Source organism: Ochotona curzoniae, unplaced genomic scaffold, assembly GCF_017591425.1.
Source record: "Ochotona curzoniae isolate NIBS_2020 unplaced genomic scaffold, NIBS_Ocur_1.0 patch142, whole genome shotgun sequence".
Taxonomy (NCBI): Eukaryota; Metazoa; Chordata; class Mammalia; order Lagomorpha; family Ochotonidae; genus Ochotona; species Ochotona curzoniae.
The window spans coordinates 503,150-525,044 of NW_024466687.1; the positions used below are offsets into that span (position 1 = coordinate 503,150).

Sequence of the window (21,895 nt, forward strand, 5' to 3'; positions counted from 1 at the left end):
CGGAACACAACACGATTTCTTTCACCAAGCATCCTTTTTCTGAAACTCTCCCTGGGTCGTGCTGAGGACCCAGGTGACCCCCTCACCCTTCCTCGCCTCCCCGCCCCCAACTAGGTGCTGGCTTCTACAGCACCTCAAACAGCGTGCTGCGTGGGGACCACATACAGCTCCACAGTTTGCACACTGAATTTAGGAGGCTGTGTCTGCAAAGATCCAAGCCCTCTATGACAACAGGGAGGTTCTCCTCCAGGTGAAAGCTGCCTCTCTTTGGCTAGGACTAGTCAAACAACTTCACTTTCTACCCTAAAGCCTTGCTGGGCATATTCCCTCAAGGCAGGCCTAGGCCTTCGGTGAAGAAAAGCTCCGCCCCGTGCCCGACCACGCCTGCCTGGTTCCGCCCCGTGCCTGCCTGGCTCCGCCCCATGCCTGACCACGCCTGCCTGGCTCCGCCCCGTACCCGACCCCGCCTGCCTGGCTCCGCCCCGTGCTGGACTCCACCAGCCCCGCCGCCGCGCGCCCCAAGGCAGGGAGAGCAGCTGGCGCACGGACATGCGCAGTAAAGAGCCGAGGGATGGGCGGGGGGGGAGGTCGGCTCGCCGGGAACACGTCATTCGCCAAACTCAGCTCCGCCCTTCTCAAGATGGCGCTGCGCTCAATGCGGAAGGCCCGCGGGTGCGGGAGCTTCATCCGGGCACTTCATACAAGACCCGACGCTGCTTGTGCTCCCCAGGTAACAGCTGCTTTCCCACCCCGCGAGGTTCTTCTCACCTCCTTCTCTCCCTTCACTTATTCCTCTCTTCCTGCTTCCTCGGAAGCGACAGAGCTCTTTCTCTCCTCAGAGCATGTCGCCGGTGACTGCCCTCTGGAGTGGTGCGTGGCAGGCTACGTGATGACGTAACGCCCGCTGGTGGAGTGCGACGCCGCCGCTGTTGCCGAGCAACACTGGAAGCCAACTTAGGTTGCAGTGACGAAGCAGAGGGACTGCTGCTCCTGTCCCATTATCTATACCTTCCTTTTCCCGCACAGCGGACCAATGGAAAAATTAAATGTTGGGCAGTTTAGGCCGAGACCGCCGCCTGCCACCCTCTCTCTGGCCATGTGGTTATTAGTCCTCTGTCCACTCTGATTCCTGCTGTTGAACGTTGTAGTTCTAGCTCACCTTCAAGAACGGCGGCCACACTGCACTTGACGAGTGTTCGGAGCACGGCCCGTTGCCTTCTGAGGCTTGGTCCTCATGGCCGCAGATGGTGGACAGGTAGTGGCTATCCCCTTTTCCTCATTCAGACGTCCATTACCTGTCTCCGAGAGTGTTCTAGGGTTAAGAGGGCATACTCTTCCACGGCGATACTTTGGGAACTAGAACTTGAGGTCCTGTGATTGCTGTGTCATTTCTGGGAATGCTTGCATCCTTCCTTATCCCGGTGTGTGGGTTTAAGGGTGTCCCACTGTGGCAGGTATACCGGAAGGAGCACCAGAGTGGACGTTAGAAAGCTGGAGTCCAGGGCTATTCTTGCCAAGACCTAATTGTGTGATATGAAAACTCAGAGTCTTTCTGGACCTTTGAGCTTTGGAAAATCTATGATTATGAAGCCCGAGTATGATAGTACTATAATTAGGGAAGTCAAGGTGCAAGTTCAACTTAGTTTTCTGATCATCTTGTGAATTGCTATTCTGGACTTCATGTCTTCCTCGTTGTTGCTGTACACCTCACATGTACAGAGAATTCTTTGTTAAGACACAACTTTTCAATAGTTATTCTCAATTTCAGGCAACAGTGTTAACAAAGAGTTGATTTTAAAATTAGGTAAATCCACCAAATACTTATCTCCTTGAAGTTTGAGGGTTTGGTTGTGCGTTGCTGGAATTGACTGTTTCTAGATAATAGCATATTAAAGCTTAGGATGGGGCCCGGCATGATAGCGTAGTGGTTAAAATCCTTGCTTTGCTTGTGCCCGGCATCCCATATGGGCGCCAGTTCTAATCTCAGAGGCCCTACTTCACGTCCAGCTCCCTGCCTGTGACCTGGGAAAGCAGTCGAGGACGGCCCAAAGCCTTGGGACCCTGCACCTGTGTTGGAGACCCGGAAGAGGCTCCTGGCTTCGGATTGACTCAGCTCCAGCCATTGCGCTCACTTGGGGAGTGACTCATTAGATGGAAGATCTTCCTCTCTGTCTCTCCTCCTCTTTGTATATCTGACTTTTCAATAAAAATAAATACAAATCTTAAAAAAAAAAAACTTAGGATGATAAAGAATTAAAAACGAAAGAAAAAAAAAAGTAAAACCCACTAATGATTGCCTGGGGAAGCTTAAAACAGTAATTCATTAAAAATGCCAAAGGAAAAAATTCTTACCCTTCTACTATTGTTTTAGTGGTATTTATGGATGAGATTACTCTTAACATTAATCAGCAATCAGTCTGGGTGCTTTCAAGGTGTAGAGTTTCCAGAACAGTTTAATATTCTCAGACCTTTAGGTTTGAGTATAACAAGAAAGAAAATGTGAAAGTGTGTGTTCAGTATAAGTCTACATGTAATTTCAGTCATTGAAAATACGGCTTGGGGCGGGTGTCTGTGTCCACTGTGAAGCTCTCCTGCATTGCACATGGCGGGCTGGGTTAGAGTTCTGCTTCTACTGTGGCTTGCTCATGTGCCCCTGGAAGCCACAGGTGACAGCTGGGGAGGTTGGGTACCTGGCCCTCCGGGGCGACCTGGGCTGAATTCCAAGCTTTGGTCCGTCCTGCCATGCCAGGGAGAGTGAACTAGCAGATAAGAGCACACCACTCTCTTTTCTCTCAAATACATTTTGTGGAAGTCTTCCGAAAATACGGTTTGGATGATTGAGAAAAGATTTTTAAAAAATTGTATTCATACTATGTTTAGAACATTGTTTATATGGAGATATTTATATATAAATATATGTATGGAAAAAATAGAAGAAAAAAACTTGCTTTGATTTGTTTCTTCAGGGTTTTTTTTTATTTAGTCTTCCTAAATAGTGAATTAAAACTGATTTAAGTTTGCTTTAAGCTTTCTCTAGTTTTCGCATATTCTATATTGAAGTTATATCATTTTCATGACCAGAAAGCTTTGCAAACATAAATCTCTAAACAAATCTGTAGTCATTAATACTGTTTCTGATATTTTAAGTTTCTGAAAGAGATACTTGTCCCACACTGCTGTTATTAAAATGGGCTCAGAAAAGGACTACTAAAAATTTATGGCCCCTTTTCCTGCGTGGATCTTCTTTTACTCTTGAAAAGCTTTCTTTGAAGTTGAGGGATTTTGTGAACAGATGCAGAAATATGTGAAGGAAGAATTGGATTCTTAAACCAGATGCATTAGACATTTTTATGACATCTCATAACCTTTGTAGAAAACAAAAAAAATTTATTTTTCAAGGGCATGGTATAGTGGAAAGAAGTGTATATTGATCACGTGAGTCATATCACAAACCCAAGACATGGCCAAGTTGCTTGTTTTTAGTTTTGGCAGTGCAGACCCCTTCCTTGAGGTGGGCAGCAGGAGGAGATGAGCCACAACAGGGCTTTGTTAAGGAAATGTGATCAATTAAGTATTGTGAGTCCTATTTTTCCCCCTAATACTTTTGGGATTAAAAAAAAAAAATCAAGGGAAAAATGTTGGCATTGGCAATAGATATAGACTTTCACCTTTCTAGGGTAGAATTATACTCAAAATCAAAATAAAATGTGGGGGATGGGGAATACAGGAATAACAGCCTATCACACCATATTCATGATGGGATACCTACAATTTATATGAAAATGGTTTATTTTGCCAGGTGTTGCCTGACAGAAAACCGTTGAAAAGTAACAAGAGGAATGAACGAAAATCTGATGTTATGTTTAAATGTTGATGGCGTTAGATCAATTTCAGGCTGTCATCATTATCCAAGCATGGAGTCGTGATTGTGTAATGCAGAGTGAAATATTATTATAAATTTTTACAGGCGCATTTATGTCATTCAATTAAAACAGAAAATGTCTGCATTTTATTGCAGTTTCACAAAGTGCTTCACCCTTAGCGATGCCCAGCCTCAGTCTAAGTGAAACTAACACGCTGTCCCTGCTGTCCACCATATTCAGTCCAGCTATTAGCTGACAGACCCACACCTGCAAAAGATGGGCATCACGTTAAGTGATCTTGTATTCTTACAGCAAGATACTCTTTTAAGAAAAAAATTTCAAAATAATTTTTGTTCACAGAGTTGCAAAATTTCTATATACCGTTTACTGATCTGGAATTGTCACAATCATTAAAGCCAAGCGATTGGGTACTGATACAATGCCATGAATGTAATTAGCTACAGATCTTTTTTATACTTGCCCAGCTTTTTGTCTAGTCCTTTCCTTGCTTCAGGATCAAATCCATTCACTTGTCATGTCTCTTTCAATCTGTGACGTTTCTTTGTCATCCGGGATCCTGGTCATTTTGAACTACCCCCATCAGCTGTTTTGCATGTCTGTCAATAATTTGATTTTGTCCGACTTTTTCATGGTTTCTTAGATTGTGGATGTGGGCAAGAGAGCCACAGAAGAGATGTTCGTAGCAGGGCTTAAAGGAATAATTCTTGGTGGCTATTTAAGCTTTAGATAAGTAATTTCCCTACTCAGTTGTTTGTGATGAAAATAAAATAGTACAATTTACTGAGAGCATTTAATCCTATATTTTACAATTAGCATTTGTTATTGTAGATGTCTGTGTTCTTAATGACATTGAATTGGAGTACAACTTCTATAATTCTCCCTTAACTTTTCTATGGCATATTCTAGAGTACTTAGAAAGCACACGCTGGGGAGTGGCAGGATTGGCATGATGGCTCAATGGTGAAATCTTCACTTTGCACATGTGCTGAGATCCCATATGGGCACTGGTTTGTGTCCTGGCTGTTCCACTTCCCATCCAGCTCTCTGCTTGTGGCCTGGGAAAGCAGTCTAGGACAGCCCAAAGCCTTGGGATCCTGCACCCCCATGGGAGACCTGGAAGAAGCTCCTGGCTGCTGGCTTCAGATCAGCTCAGTTCCAGCTGTGTGGCCACTTGGGGAGTGAACCAGCCCATGGAGATATTTCTCTGTCCTGTTTTCTCTCTATAAATCGGATCTGCTTTTGCAATAAACATAAATAAATAAATCTTTTTAAAAAGTGAGTGGAAAACAGAATCAAAGAAATTTGTTTTTGTGCAGAAAAATTTGAAATCCATGCATTGGTTTTTTCAACGTATGTATTTGCTTCTTTAAAAAAAAAAATGTTGGGCCCGGCGCGGTGGCGCAAGTGGTTAAAGGTCCTCGCCTTGCACGCCCGGGATCCCATATGGGCGCTGGTTCTAATCCCGGCAGCCCCGCTTCCCTTCCAGCTCCCTGCCTGTGGCCTGGGAAAGCAGTTGAGGACGGCCCAAAGCTTTGGGACCCTGCACCCGCGTGGGAAACCCAGAAGAGGCTCCTGGCTTCGGATCGGCATAGCATCGGCCCGTTGCGCTCACTTGGGGAGTGAATCATCAGATGGAAGATCTTCCTCTCTGTCTCTCCTCTCTGTATATCCGCCTTTCCAATGAAAAAATAATAAAAATAAATTTAAAAAATAAATAAATAAATAAAAATATTTATTTGTTTTGCAACTCAGAGTTACAGAGAAAGAGGGGGCAAGATAGAGATGCTTCTTACTCTTCAGATGGCCACAATGGCCAGGGCTGGACCGGGTCAACGCCACGAGCCAAGAGCTTCATCTGGCTCTTTCACATGGGTGGCAGAGACCCAAACTCCTGAATGATCAGCTGCTGTGACTCTCACTGACACCCATGTGGGTTGCTGGCCACACAGGATGCTGGCACTACAAGTGGCAGTTTCACATGCCGTGCCAGCATACGCTGCTCTGTAAGATGCATATCTTCCATGAACTTTTTAAAGACCCCCTCATATTGAGATCATCAGCTTTGAAAGTGCCTGGAGCTGCTATGGTCATCCAGGAATTCTGCTATTTAACAATGATTTCAATTTTGATCATACTACCATACTGTGTCACTTCTCTGTGCCATTTGAAGGGTAATGCAGGGATACCTAGTAGATTTGGCATGGTTCAACCACCATGATGAAGCAAATACAATACAGAAAGTCACACAAATTGTTTGGTTTTCCACTACATGTAGAAGTTACGTGTGTACTGCACTATAGTCTGTTAAGTATGCAGTAGCATTTTATCTAAAAATATAAGAAAGTACATTCCTTAGTTTAAAAGTACCTTATTGAGGGGTGAGCCTTTGACCTACCCATTAAAACATCTGTCTCATGTACATGAGTGCCTGGGTTTGATAATTGGCTCTATTCTGAACTCCATCTTCCTGCTACTGTAGACCCTGGGAAGAAGCAGCAGTTGATTACCCAAGGAACTGAGACCCTGAAACCCAGATGAGATTAGTTCCTGGCTCCTGGCTTTGCTCCAGCCCTGATCATTACAGGCATTTGAGGAATGAACCAGATGGCAGCTCTCTCGCTCTCTGTCTTTGCTGCCTCTCAAATAAAAGATATTACTTTTAAAATGTACTTTATTGCTTAAAAAAAATGCCACCAATCATCTGAGCCTGCAATGGATCATCGTCTTTTTGCTGCTGAAGGATCTCACCTTGCTGCTGTGGCCGTGCACTGGTCAGGAGTGTGGTTCATGAAGGCTGAGGTGGCTTTGGCAGTGTCTCACGGAGGACAGTGCAGCTTGTGTATTGACAGGATCTCCATATCTGCAGTTTGACAATATTTTACCCAAAGAATTGGAATCAGCCCTCCCAAATCCTGCTATTGGTTCACCTGAGATTGTGGAGTATTTTAAATTCCTTGTCATGATTTCGGGGATGCCCACAGCATCTTCCCTTGGTGGAGGAGAGATTCCATCTCAAGAAACCACTTTGTTGGCTCATCCCTGAGAAGCAGCTTCTCATCTGTTAAGATTTTTATCATGAGATCACAGCAATTTAGCCACAACTTCAGGCTCCATTTCCAATTTTAGTTCCCTTGCTAGTTCCACTACATCTGCAGTTACTTCTTCCATTCAAGTCTTAAGCCTCTCAAGGTCATCTAAGGGTTGGAATCAGTCCTTCTAGACTCTTGCTAATGTTGATTTTTACCTTCTCTCTTGAACTATAAGTATTCTTAATGATGAGTCTCTTTCCAAAAGTCTTAAATTTATCCAGATTCATCAAAAGGATCACTATGGCAACTGTACCCTTAGAAATGTATTTCTTATATAATAAAATTCAGATCTCAAAATTACTTCTTGATTCTGGGGCCATAGAATTAATGCTGTATCAGAAAGCATGACAACAACATTAATCTCATGGTACATCCCTATAAGAGCTCGGGGATGAGCAGGTGCATGGTCCATGAGCAGTAATATTTTGTAACTTTTTGTTCTGAGCAGCAGGTCTCAACAGTGTATACTTAAAGTATACAGTAAACCATTATGTAGACAGATTTGCTGTCATCCAGGCTTTGTTGTTCCATTTATAGAGCACAGAGCAGATTTAGTATAATTCCTCAGGGCCCTAAGATTTTTTTTTTGGAATGGTAAATGAGCATTGGTCTCTACCTGAAGCTGCATTAGCTCCTGACAAGAGAACATGCCCTTTGAAGTTGTGAAACTAGGCATTGGCTTCTCCCTTGCTCTCAAAGTCCCGAATGACATCTTCCAGTAGAATACCTGTTTCTTCTTTTTTGGAAATCTGTTGTTTAATTCTGGATAATTTATTGCAGTTTTTGCATCAGCACTGGCTGCCTGGTTTACACTTTCATTACAGAGATGACATCTTCCCTCCTCTCCACTCTCATTTCTCCTGCCCTATTCTCATTTCTCCTGCCCTCCCATTCCCTCTCTTCTTCTTCTTTCCCCCTCTCTTTTTGAAATGATTTATTTTTTTATTTGTTTGAAAGGTAAAGTTGCAGAAAGAGAGGGAGAGACAGATCTTCCATTGATTGCGCTGGTTCAATCCCCAAAAGACTGTAACAGCCAGGCTTGGGGCAGACCAAAACCAGAAAGTCAGGAGCTTCTTCCTGTTCTCCATTATCAGGAAGTTGAATTACAAGTGGAGCATTCAGTGCCTGTGTGGGATATCAGACCATTATCAGAAAGTTGAATTACAACTGGAGCAGCTAGTGCTTCTGTAGGATATCAACTCTGCAGGCTACAGTTTAATGTGCTATTACTATAGCACTGGCCCCCTGGCTTCTTTTCTCAGACCCTCAGGATCCAGCCTTTGCTGGCTTCATACTTTTTTTCTGTGGCTTCTTCACCTTTCTCAGCCTTCAGAGAATTGAACAGTTAGGGACTTACTCTATATTAGTCTTTGTCCTAAGAAATGCTGAGACTGGTTTGATGTTCTATCCAGACCACTGAGAGTGTCTCCACGTCAGCAATAAAACTGTTTCATTTCCTTAGTATCTGTGTATTCATTGGAGTAACACTTTTATTTTATTAAGAACTTTTCCTTTGCATCCACCACTTGGCTAACTGGAACCAAAAGTCTAGCTTTCAATATATCTTGACATTTGACAAGCATTGCTTGTTAACCTTATTCATTTGTAGTTTTAATATAAGATGAGGGGCATACAACCATTCTTCCATGCTGTTGTGGGGTTGTCTGCTGGCCTCGTGTCAATATTGTTGTGCTCAGGGAGTAAGAAGTCCGTCTACAGCAGAGAGAGGAAATGCTGGCTCTTGGAGCCTTCAGAATACACACAGCATTTGTCAAGTGAGATCGTCATACTCCACACACAGAGTTCCACAGCACTCCACAATAATTACAATAGTAACATCAAAAAGCACTGACCACAGTATGTAAGCCTACACCAGGGTGCCAGTTCATGTCCTGGCTGCTGCTCTTCTGATTCAGCTCCCTGCTAATGGCCCAGGGAAGCAGCAGAGGATGGCCCAAGTGCTTGGCGCCCTGCATTCATGTGGGACACCTGAAAGATGCTGCCTCTTGCTCTGTATGTTGTGGCCATTTGGGGGAGTGAATCAATGGATGGAAGAACTCTCTGTCTATAATTCTGCCTTTGGGATAAAAATAAATCTCCAATAATAAGAAAACTAAAAAAAAAAAAAAAAAAAGCACTGACCATAGATTGCCACAGTAAGCATAAAGACAATGAGAAGTTCTGAAATACTGCAGGAATTACAAAAATGTGACATGGAGTTACAAAGGCTTCTGGAAAAGTCATGTTCACAGACTTGCTTGAAGCAGTGTTGTCCCAAACCTTTATTTTGTATTAAGCTGCAGTGTCTGCTACAGCAGCAGCTGCAGTTAAAGACGGTGATGCTGCTGGCCCCCAAGTTTGTTCTTGTTGTATTTTTCATATGACTCTGAGCTGTGGAAGAACTTCCTGCAGAAATATGTGTGTGTCTCAGAAAAGGAGCAAGCATTTAGATGGTGGCTGCTCTTTTCTGAAGCCAAGTGTTCTGTGATATCCAGATTTTATCTTGATTACTTCTTACAGGAGTCTTGCCAGTACTATTCTGCCAAAATATTTCAAAAGAATGCTATTCTACTGCTTTTATAAAAGAGAAGACTAAGGCTTGGGGAGGCTAAGTGATCTTTTCAAGTCACAGAACTAAAAAACAGCAGCGCCAGGATTCAAACCCAGCTTTCCCTGTGCTTTTTTGACTTAATAATTGTGTCTTATCAACGAAAGTCCTCTGTGAATCTATCAGATGAAAAAGACACAAACAGAGCTTTTCTGATGAGCTGGAGAGGACTGCCTACAGCCATGCTTACTTGATTTTCCTCTCCTCCTGCATCTGGCTTCATGTGCCACACACAGACACACACTCATACACAAGCCCAGAGTACCTAAGATTGTACCACACCATCTTAAGTTTCTTAAACTGTGGTTTGAAAAATACTGAAGCTTCCTTAAATATCCAAAGGAGTGTGTTGATCAGGAGAACATTTGAAGGGTAGGTTATTTTAGGAATCTGCTATCAGTGAGGAGTTTGGGGTGCTACTTTGATATGTCTCTACAACAAAGAGATAATGTTTGTTCTGCTTAAGCTACATGAGCACGTGAGGTTATGGCCCTCAACAATTTTCTTTGTCTCACACCTTGTTTCTGTGTCAGATGCTGATCTTTGAGTACGAAGATGAGCTGTGACTTGAGCATTGGTGTCTAACTCAGCCTCTGGCCTCCTCACAGGGAACATTGCATTTCTGCTCTTTATTTTGTTCTACTGCTACTCAGGAGTTCAGGAATTTTTCTCACATCCCCTCCCCTTTTAAAAAAAAGTTCTGTAATGATGCTGTATCTAAATGAGTAAGTAGTAGTGTCTTCAAGACTTTAGTTCAGGAGATACTATCCTATTTGTGTTTAGACCAGTTTAATGTTTTAATTCAGTTTGGAGCTCTGGATGAGTAGTATTGCCATCATTTCAGTTATTTTTAAGAAATATTTATTTATCTGAAGGGTAGAGTTAGAGAGAAGGAGAGGCAGAGAGGGCTACCATCTGCTGGTTTGTTCCCCAAATGGCTACAACAACCAGAGCAGAAGCCAGGAGTTTTTCTGTGTCTCCCATGTGGGAGCAGGCACCCAAGGACTGGAGTCATCCTCCTCTGCCTTCCCAGGCCGTTACCATGGAGCTGGATTGGAAGTGGAGCACCTGGAACTCAGAGTGGCACCCATATAGGATACTAGCACTAGAGGTGGAGGGTTAGCTAGCTAGGCCACGGTGCCAGCCATTCTGTTATTACTAAACATTTAATCATGGAGTTGATTATGATAGTAGCATTCTTTACATGTTCACATGTGCCAAGCAGAGTTTAAAGTGTTCAGTAGGCGCTAATGAGCCAATTGTCACTTGAGCCTCACGACTCAGTAATATTGGGGCTAATATTAGTCCCGTTTTGCAGCTCAAGATGCTGGGAGCTTAATTAACTCTCCCCAAAGGTATCATAGCTAGCAAGGGTTAGAGCCAAGATGTAAATCTGAACGACCGACCTGTGCATTAACCATGATAAGTTCATGGTAAACTCCTTGAAAGAAATTACATGTTAATTTGCTGATAATTACCTTCCAACTTTTAAATCTGTTTCATGAAAGCCACTTATATATCTTGCGATGGTGACATTTAGAGTAGAAATTATAAATCATCCTTTGCTGTTGCTGTTCTTACAGACTTGGCTCGATGAATTATGAGAAAAGAGCAAAGTTGTCTTGTAAATTTATCTCCGTGTCTCCATTTGGCTACTGTCACTAGGATTATCTTGCATAATATAAGGGCTTTTCACACGTGAATCCCCAGGTGCATGTAGGAAGTTGTGTATATACGTATGCTACAGCTCAAAGGTCAACTTCTGCAGAGCCCTGGAAGCAGAGGGGAGGTGGTAAGTGCTGAAGCTGATGGATGGCCAGGGGACTGATATCTAGCGCCTTATTGGGATTTACAGCCAGAGTAGTTTCTTCATAAAGTAACGGAAGTGTAAAATGGGCAAGCAAGAGAAATGAATGTAATTAGTCTACAAGGAATAGGACACATTTTATTTTAAAGCATTCTCCTTCAAAGTAGTTCTTAATGAAATCTCTGCAATTCACTAATTATAGAGTTGTTAAGATGAATTTTTGTACCAGCTAGTACAAAAAATAGGGTGTTAATGAGTTTTTTTTTTTTTTAAGATTTATTATTTTCATTTGAAAGGGACATTTGCAGAAAGAAGGAGAGACCAAGAGGGAACAGTCTTCTGTCTGCTGGTTCACTACCCAGTTGGCTTCAGTGACCATAGCTGAGCTGATCCTAAGCCAGAAACCTGGAGCGTCTTCCTGTGCGCCCCCCCCCCCCAGACTATCTTCTGTTGCTTTCCCAGGCCATAGACATGGAATTTGATCAGAAGTGGAGTAGCTAGGACATGAACCAGTGCCTATATGGGATACTGACACCACAGGCGGAGGATTAGTCTATTATGCCATCATGCTGGCCCCAATAATTTTTTTGTTTTGAAGATTTGTATATTTATTTGAAAGTCAGAGTTACAGAGACACAGAGATATTCCTGTGCTAATTCACTCCCTGGATAGCCACAACTGCCAGAACTGAGCCATGCCCACTCTGGGAGGTTTATCTGGGTCTCCTAAGTGGGTAGCAGGATCTCAAGGCCTTGGTCCATCTTCTGGTGCTTTCCCTGGGCCATTAGCAGGGAGCAGTATCAGAAGTGAAAGGCGGGGGCTTTACCTGTAGCCCCACAGTGCTACTTCCAATAAGGATATTAGTTAATGTCATGAAAGAACTGGTTTTATAATCTAAACAAAGGGTTCCTCTTGAACTTCTCCTTGTAGTTCCCGTGACTAGGGACGTTAATTGAAACATTTACTTTGTGCTCCTTCAACCCCATTCTTTGCTGCATGACTTTGGACTTTGCTGTCTGACTGTGGTTTTAAGAGTGTCCCTCAAGGGTTCTTGTTCTGAAAGTTTGGTCCTGTATGTGACATTGTTGAGTTGGTAAAGCTTTTTTAAGAGGTGGGCCTAGGGGAAGGTGGTTACTCATTTGGAAGCTGTGGCTCTCAGAAGGGATTGATACAGTTCCTGCCAGAGCAGGTCGTTATCAAAGGAGCAAGCCTGGCCCCAGAATGTCTGGCTTTTTGTTCTCACCGCGTGATCTAGTCTCCCCGCAGGGTTTTCAGCACCCAAGACTGTGAACCATTTCAGAAGTTTGCTGGGAGAGAGGTCTCTTGGTCTGGGATTAAATGTGCAATGCAAAGGTGGAGGCTCATTGTATGTCTGAACAACCAGATCATGGAAAGCCTTTGGCAGTCCTGGGGAGAAAGCCAGGTTGGTTACCACCACACCAGCACATTGTGAGGCACCCAGACTCTTTAACTTAGAGAAACAAATTGATAGGAGATAAACAGTCACAAGTTGACTAGCTCTTCCTTAGGAGCAAGCTTGGTAAAGCAATCAGGTCTGACCTCACTAAGCATATGGCTGTATACTTGTAAGGTATTCATAATAATTTTCACATCATAAAGGAATTCTATGTGGGTTTGAGATCCTACTATGTTTATATAATCCCTTGGCCAGTGTATAGCACCTGGTGGGTCTTCCTGCTTAATAATGGTGACTATTTGTGCACTAATGTGTAATTCTAACGTGCAAGCTTTTTGTTCACTGCCCGCATCTTAAGTGTTTGTCTCATCTTGAAACTTACCATCTCTCGCCCCAGCACCCTCCAAAATTAGCGTGCCCCCAAAGAAAGTCCTAAGTGCTGCTTTGGGGGGCTTCTCAAGACATCTAAACTCCCTGTAACCCAGCATCCATGGCCTTAGAGTCTGGACCCAAAAGTCTTCTTGGGCCATTTCTGTCTCATATGGATCTTTGCTCAGATTTTGTGAAATTTCCAAGTTTGTTTGGAGTTATTCCCTTTTACTTAGGTGTTAATGGCATTTGGTAGGGGGAGGGGGAGAGATGATCTTTCTCCCCAACCTTATATTTCTCTACCCTACCACCCTTAAAAACAAAAATACATACAGTGTTTTGCATGTCAATCAAGCCTCACTGAAGTGGTTTAAAATAAGTAGAATCAAGAAAGCTTAAAAGTTCCAGAAGTTTGAAATTATGTGGAACTTTGTACCTTTCTTACAGAAATGAAGGCACCGTTCCTTATAATCTCTCTCAGTCTGTAAGCAAAATAAATTTGATTTGTGTTGCAGTTTATAAGTGATCTTATTATTGCCCATTAATAAGTTGCTGATAGTACTAATTTTGTTTCAATGATTTTCCGAATTTGACTGTGACTCTTTTGTTGAAACTGACTTTCATTGCTGCTCCAACCCTAATATTGTTTTTTATAGATATTGTTAACTATACTGCAGTTAACTGTCTCTTTTTAAATTAAATGAAATTAAATTTGCTTTCCTCAGATTGATGTTGAAAGATTTTTTTAAGGTTTTTTTTTTTTTAATTGGAAAGTCAGATTTACAGAGAAGATACAGTGAGAAAGATCTTATGTTGGTGTTTCACTCCCCAAGCAGCCACAACGGCTAGAGCTAAGCTGATTCGAAGCCAGGAACCAGGAGCTTCTTCCAGGTCTCCCACACAGTGCAGGGTCTCAAGGATTTGGGCCATCCTTGACTGCTTTCCCAGGCCACAAGTAGGGAGGTGGATGGGAAGTGGAGCAGTGGGGATTAGAACTGGTGTCCATATGGTATCCTGGTGCATACAAGACAGGGGCTTAGCTGCTAGGCTGTAGTGCCAGCCCTGAAAGAAAGATTTTTAGTCTACTGTTTCTTGGCCCCAAATGGCTGTAATGGCTAGGACTGGGCCAGGTCAAGGCCTGGAATCTGGAGCATCATCCAGCTCACCTACGTGGGTGGCAGGAGCCCAAGTATTTGGGCCACCTTTTCCCTTTCTATGTACTTTAGTAGTTAGTAGGGAGCTGAATCAGAAAAGTCAAATGGGTGCTCTGATATTAGCATTGCAGGCTGCAGCTTAATCCACTATGCCACAATATTGGCCCCTTATCTATTTATTTAGTGCTCAAGTTTGTTATTGCTGAATATGGAAATGTACCTATAGTCAAGATTAAGATGAAAACTTTTGAGTATAGTTTTGCCTTAAGAGACTGATAATAAATATAACACATCGACATAACTGATGTGATTTTTTGGGGTTTTTTTTGTTTGTTTGTTTGTTTTGGTTTTTTTGCTGTTATAGTCAGGTGTTTACTTTAGTTAACTCATGAAGGAGATATAATAATCCTTAGTATTTTGACATTGCCCTTTTTTGTCTACGGCTATACCACCCTGAATGCATTTGATCTCGTCTGATCTCGGAAGCTAAGCAGGGTCAGGCCTGGTTAGTACTTGGATGGGAGACATTGCCTTTTTTTGCTCAGTTCTTCATGTTAAGTCCCTTCAAACAACTGGCAGACCATGCCTAGAGTTTTTGCTCTGTAGATCTTGGTATGCTCTGCATACACTTGGAAAACTGCCTGAGGTCCCAGTGTACTCTTAGGTTGTTGACAGTGAGGGCATTTGCAAGCTTTATATATATAAGGCAACTGCATTTTTCTTTGCACTATAAAAGCAGAATAATGTGACCTAAGTACTTTTTCTGTCTTCGTGACTGAGGCAAAGAATTTATATTTTCTTCTTTTGAAGTGGATCGTGGTGTTTTAGTATTAGTTGGGAAAACCTCATTGCTATACTTTATTACCAATTTGTCACTTAAATAATTAATAAAACCCTAAGTCAACTTAGCTTAATTACAGTGCTATTATGGTATATTATGTTAGCAAGAAGAGGTTTAATCGCATAGTCTTCTATTTGAGTCTGTATAGGTTGCCGTAGCAAAATATGAGACTAGGTATGTCAGGCAATAGACGTTTACTCGGCACACACAGTTCTGTAGGCTGGGAATTCCAAGTTCAGGGTGCTGGTAGAGTGGGTGTCTGCTGAGGAGCTCCTTGCTGGTTCATAAATGGCTGTCTTCTTGCTATAACTGCACATGGTAGAAAGGAAAGGGATGCTGTCTTGGGTTTAGTTTCTCAATCACAGAGCACTCTGGTGACCCGATGTCTTCCGGAGGCTCCACCTCTAAATCCCGTCACAATGAGAATTAAGTATCAACATGTGAATTCTTGTAGGGCACAAACTTTGTTTCTCATAGCCTGTGACTGTGGTGACCAGGCAGCTTATAAAATCCAGAACTATTTGTCCCCATAAGTTTTTAAAATATCTTGGGAATTCCAGCATTTCAACATCTACATGGCCTCTCCCATGCTGTTTTTTCACATTCTAAAGTAGAACAGAAATTCTTCTGTAGACCATGTGTCCTTAATTATGATTGGGAATATATTAACATATCTATGACTCAAGTAGAGACATAGCATGTCCTCTAGTCACGTTTTTCTAACTAGCAGACTTTTCAGTCAGGCTTCCCTAACACCTACATTCTTAAATAGTTAGATGCCACTTTTACATTAACAGTGTGGATGTAGGGCAGCAGATTCCATTTGGACCATATGTGAGAAGGAACAGGGAAAAAGAGAAGTGACTCTTCAAAAAGAGGTAACAAAACTGGTTGCATTACTTTTAGATAAATTGCACTTATATTTGTGCCTGGTACAGGGAGATGGCATCAAGCAAATCATGAAAAGTGAGGGGAAAATAATGTTAAAAACAAATTTTTTAAAGTTACTCTAGATTCAAACTCTGAGGAAGAGGCTAGTGTTAAAGAATCCATAGAGGAGGGCCCGGCGCGGTGGCGCAAGTGGTTAAGGTCCTCGCCTTGCACGCCCAGGATCGCATATGGGCCCCGGTTACTATCCCGACAGCCCCGCTTCCCTTCCAGCTCCCTGCCTGTGGCCCGGGAAAGCAGTCGAGGACGGCCCAAAGCTTTGGGACCCTGCACCTGCGTGGGAGACCCGGAAGAGGCTCCTGGCTTTGGATCAGCATAGTATCGGCCTGTTGCGCTCACTTAGGGAGTGAATCATCGGATGGAAGATCTTCCTCTCTGTCTCTCCTCTCTGTATATCCGCCTTTCCAATAAAAAAATAATAAAAATAAATTAAAAAAAAAAGAATCCATAGAGGAGACAAGTGAGAAAAGAAATATTACAGTGTAAGTCTACGATCCCAAGGAGGTAGAGAATTTCAAAGACATGAAGAGCAAGATAATGATATGGCAAGATACAGTTTAAGCATTATGCATTCGTTTTTTTAAATTTTTTTTTAAAGATTTATTTTTATTATTTTCTTATTGGAAAGGCGGATATACAGAGAGGAGAGACAGAGAGAAGATCTTCCGTCCGATGATTCACTCCCCAAGTGAGCGCAACGGGCCGATGCTATGCCAGTCCGAAGCCAGGAGCCTCTTCCAGGTCTCCCACGTGGGTGCAGGGTCCCAAGGCTTTGGGCCGTCCTCGACTGCTTTCCCAGGCCACAGGCAGGGAGCTGGAAGGGAAGTGGAGCTGCTGGGATAGAACCAGCGCCCATATGGGATCCCGGGCATGCAAGGCGAGGACTTTAACCACTTGCGCCACCGCGCCGGGCCCTATACATTCGTTTTTATGATTAGCATGTCATCAATGTTATTGATAACAGTGGTTTTAGAGGACTTGGAAGAATGTGAACTAGTATAGGACAAGAAGTGAGAAAGTAAGAATGAATCGCTTTTTTGAAAAGGCTAATTGGGAAAGGAATAGCAGGGAGTATAAGGTGTTATGCAAAGTATCCTTGGCAAGTAGAATTTTTGGATTTAGGGCCTTTTAGGGTAAAAAAAATGAATTCAATTATGAGTCAGTAAAGATGGAAAGGTTAGAGATGCAGGAACTTAATCTAAAGCAAATGACTGAACATTAGGTGCGCCAAATTAATTCTGGAACTGAGAAAGGTGGAAAGGGATGTGAATCTAGATGTGCTTGCTGGAAATAGTGTGAGAAACTTGGGAATTCCAAACCCAGTGGAGCATTGTCCTGGGAGCTTTGATCCTCCGGAGATGCTATGGGTTAGTTGGCTGCTGACCAAGCTCTGAAGTGAGGCCTTCTGCATTCAGATTCAGTTCTCCTGTGTCCTTGAAGTAGTTCTTATATCTCTCTGCACCTCTTTCCTGGTAACCAAGTGTCCTTAGAGTAGCTACTGGATCTTGTGCTGCACCTCTTTTCATCTGTAATATGAAGAGACGCATATAGAGTCAAAAACTGGAACTCTAAAGCTAGACCAGCCAGGGACTGGAGCTAGTAAGCTCCACATTACAGTGTGACTTTGTGAAGTCACTCAGTGTTTCTCTGCCAAGTTTTCTGTGCCTTAATTTCTTTATTTGTAAAATGGAGGCAGTAATGGTGTTTATTAGAGGGTTATTATGAGAGTTATCTAGAATAGTTCTAGGCATATAGTAATATGTAAGCTTTATAAAAGACCTGATAAGCAGTGTTGAGACCCGGACTGAAATTAGAAATTGTGGTTTAGATTTATAAGTGGATTCTTTATTGTGTTGAGATTTTTTTTTTTCACCAATACTTCACAGCTGGTAAGGTCTATGAGTAATAAATGGGCTCTCTAGTGTTGATCCAGAGCTGGAATTTGTTGCTGCTAGGTGGTAATGGTGGAGGGATCTGAGACTACTCCATGAGAGTGTTACTTAAGTGACTGAGTTTAGGAGCAGCACCAGGAAAGAAATGGGAAACTCAGAGGTTCTGATTCCTAGATAATCTTGTGGAGCACGGATAGTGAGAATGAGAATATAAGCAGATCAACAGGTGGAGGGTTGCAAACTGAGTGATATTGTGACATATATGGCTTTAAAGTGGAAGAATTCTCATGAGAAGGATCACAAAATGACACAGCATTAAATGGCTGAAATGGAAGCGGTCATACCAGTGTAAGGAATACGAGTGTATTAGTGAATAGTGTTCCTGATCATTGAACTCTCTGAGATAATAAAAATTTGAGTAGAAAAAGAATCACATTCCTAAATCTCTAGTCAATGTAGGAGACAATTCAAATAAAAATAACCAGGAAGGCCTTAACAAGTATGACCAAATGTCTTCTCCTGTTCATGCAGTCACATAGGATGTTTTGGATCATGTATATTCAGTGTCTGCTGAAATATTAAAAGACCCTGTTCAGTGGTGTGTTATTCAGATATGTCACCTGGTGAAGTCTGTCCTCATCCTTTGTTCATAGAACTGATAGGGTCGTGGATATTTTGTATGTATTGATTTATTCAAGTATTTTTGTGTGCTTACTATGTACTAGGTGTTGAAAATAGACCAAGGAAGGAAACAGATAAAAATCTTGTATTCTAGTAGGAGAGTCACAATAGAAAAGTAATTAAAACATAATTTAGATGATCGCAAGTGATCCAGCCAAAAAAGATAAAGCAGGACCAGGATATTGCCAAAGTATACTGTCATTTTAAATCTTGTCTAAAATTGCATATAAAATGGGTGGTCAGAAAAGGCCTCCAAGAAGGTGACTTTTATTTATTTATTTTTTTTTAATTTTTATCGGAAAGGCGGATATACAGAGAGGACAGACAGAGAGGAAGATCTTCCCTCCGATGATTCACTCCCCAAGTGAGTGCAACGGCCGATGCTATGCCGATCCGAAGCCAGGAGCCTCTTCTGGGTCTCCCACACGGGTGCAGGGTCCCAAAGCTTTGGGCCGTCCTCAACTGCTTTCCCAGGCCACAAGCGGGGAGCTGGATGGGAAGCGGGGCCGCCAGGATTAGAACCGGCGCCCATATGGGATCCTGGGTGTGCAAGGCGAGGACCTTAACCACTGTGCCACCGTGCCGGGCCCTAGAAGGTGACTTTTGATGGAAGATATGCAAATCATGAGGACAAGTGCAAGGAGGAGGTTTGGGGGATGAGTATACCTGAAAGAGGAAAGAAGAATGGAAAGTCCGTGAAGTGGGTCTTGACCAGCATGCTTGAAGACTAGAAAAGAGGCCATGATGGCTGAAGGAAAGAGAGCATCTTCTTTATTTACCAAATAAAGTATAGTCACATCAGTATCTAGAGGGGATTAGTTTCAGGAACTCCTGCAAACCGCAAAATTCACACATACTGAAATTCCTTACACAGTACAATTTTTGTATATAACCTATAAATTATCCTCTTGTATACTCTGAATTACTCGTAATACCTAGTATGATCTAATAGTAAATGTACTCTGTTGTTAGGAAATAATGGTAAAAGAAGTCTGTATACTTTCAGTAAAGACACAGTTCCTTCTTTCAAGTCTTTTTTGAATCCATGAGTTCAGAACCTGTAGATTTTGAGTGCTAACTGAATAGCTGTTGAGCTGTTACATGACGTTGGATGCCATCAGCCCACCTCTGGTGCGAAACAGGAGCATATGCTGACCTGTGTCACTGCATCTTCTCCCCAGACAGTTCTCTAAAAGGCAAGATTTTCCCAGTAGCTATTCCTTTAAGCTTATACCTGGCAAGAGAGATATTCTTTCTTCAAGAATGTGAATGTGTCTAAATTATCTTGTCCTCAGAGATGATTTGGGGAGGCCAGAGTCACATTTTCCTTTGATTAAAATGTAGATCTTTCACCTTGAATAGTGTGTACATACATTATCAATGCTAGACAGACTTTGACAGATGCATTAACCCAGGTTAAAAACTCTTCTTTTAAGTTGACTATCTCTGTTCTGTGGACTAACTTTGCAAAAGGTGAATGTACTCCTACCTTTTAAATACTGGGCCCTTTTCCTCGTCATTGCCTTCTCTAGTACATGACAGTTGCAAAGCAGGTCTCACGGTCCACATCAGAGTAATGTTATATGAATAACGAGCCACTTCTGAAGCTTCAGTAAATAGAACCTCTTGTTTAGGTACTGAGGCCAATTCCATCCTGTACAAGTGGCCCTAAAATGAACTGCTCGTGTGTGTTTATACAGTAGCACAAATGCCTAAGGCTCATGCTGGCCATTCCAGGAATCTAGCCCTTAACACAGGTGTGGGATTTTAATTATGATGCTGCTTAACGTTCACAATTGCATACATACTCTACAAAAATACAGACATGCATGTATATATCTGGTTAAAGTTTTGAAGGAAATTGAGGCAGGGTTAAAGTAATTTTTCTAAAGAGGAAAGAAAAGGCTTTCCAGAATATGAATACAGTGTGAACTTCACAGAAAGTATCACTGGAGTGTCAGTGATTAGAATTGATCAGATATCTGGCTGTCTTTTTCAGCCAGAAGATGGATTTGAACCAGATTACCACATCCAAGGTTTAGTTTTGAAGAAAAGGGAGGAAAAAAAAAAGAAGCCAATTATTTGTCTCTTTGTTCAAAGGCCTTTTTTGTCTTGTAGATCTCTGAAAAGCTAGTAGAGGAGCCAGCCTTTCACATCCATTAAGGTTAGCCCTGAAACTGTTGAATTTGATCTCTTCCATTTACCATCTGGATACAGTAGAGAAAAAGCTATTCTGCATTGGATTGCTGGACACCATCCAGAAAATAATATGTCAGGGCATCAAAGGCTTGAGGCACTTGGTCCAGTCTGTCTAATAATCACAGGCAGGGTCTGCTCTCCAGTTTTGTTGCATGTTTCATTTTTTGCTGTGACAATATATATCCCAGTAAAATAGATCACAAGGATTACTGCCAACTTGTCAAAGCTAGGATTCTTCCATCATAGACTTAAAAAAAAAATGGACCTTATTATAATTGGGCAAAGCTTGAATTCCAAAATCTATCTTCCCTTATCCTGTTCGTCCCCTTTATTTTGGACGACACTTCTTGCCAGGAACATTCTGACTAAAATATTATTTCATTCCACACCCAAGTCCTAAGTTTAAAAATCCTAAGCTTGACCTCTGTGAAAATCATGTTCCTTATCCCCTCTAGATGTGGGCCTAGTCTCTGGCTTAATGATCATGTTGGCAGGTTTCCAGGAATCTGACAACCGCATCTCATTATTCACACCAACTGGAGCCAATTGTAGCTGAGGTTCTTTTTTTTTTTTTTTAAACTCTGTAATTTAAAAATGTGGATAGGAAGCAAAGGCAGTGGCAAGTCCTCTAGTCCCCTCTGGGATCACACAGAAGACCTGCATATTAGGACCTGTAGTATCAGGGAGCTTATAGCTGCATTTTAAGGTAGCTGGAGACCAGCTAAAGCAAAGCTCTGAAAAAGCAGGCTGTGGTTGGAGTCTGCAGGATGAACATAGGGGTGAATGGTAGCTTCTGCAGTAGTAAAATGGTAGGGAATTGCTGTTTTCTCTCTTAGGCAGTGACAAGATGGCAGCAGAAGAGTTGTCAAACCCTAACCGCTAAAACTACTTTGTGGACAGGAATGATCTTCAAGCTGCACCCCAGAGGTTAGAGTGACTTGCAAACCTCCCAGCCTGCTGGGTTCTGCAGAGGTGTGGGGTAGACAGTAGCAGTTGGTGTTGTACC

General features: G+C 42.4%; 1 protein-coding gene across 1 annotated transcript in view; it reads left to right on the forward strand.

The window, feature by feature from the left end:
- Nucleotides 1-548: 548 nt before the first annotated feature.
- The window catches only part of LOC121166480 (tryptophan--tRNA ligase, mitochondrial-like), a 75,291-nt gene continuing 53,944 nt past the window's right edge, over nucleotides 549-21,895 (forward strand). Inside the window, exon 1 of the mRNA XM_040995609.1 lies at nucleotides 549-730. Coding sequence (XP_040851543.1) covers nucleotides 572-730 — 159 coding nt within the window. The 5' untranslated portion in view covers nucleotides 549-571. The remainder of the gene's footprint in view (nucleotides 731-21,895) is intronic.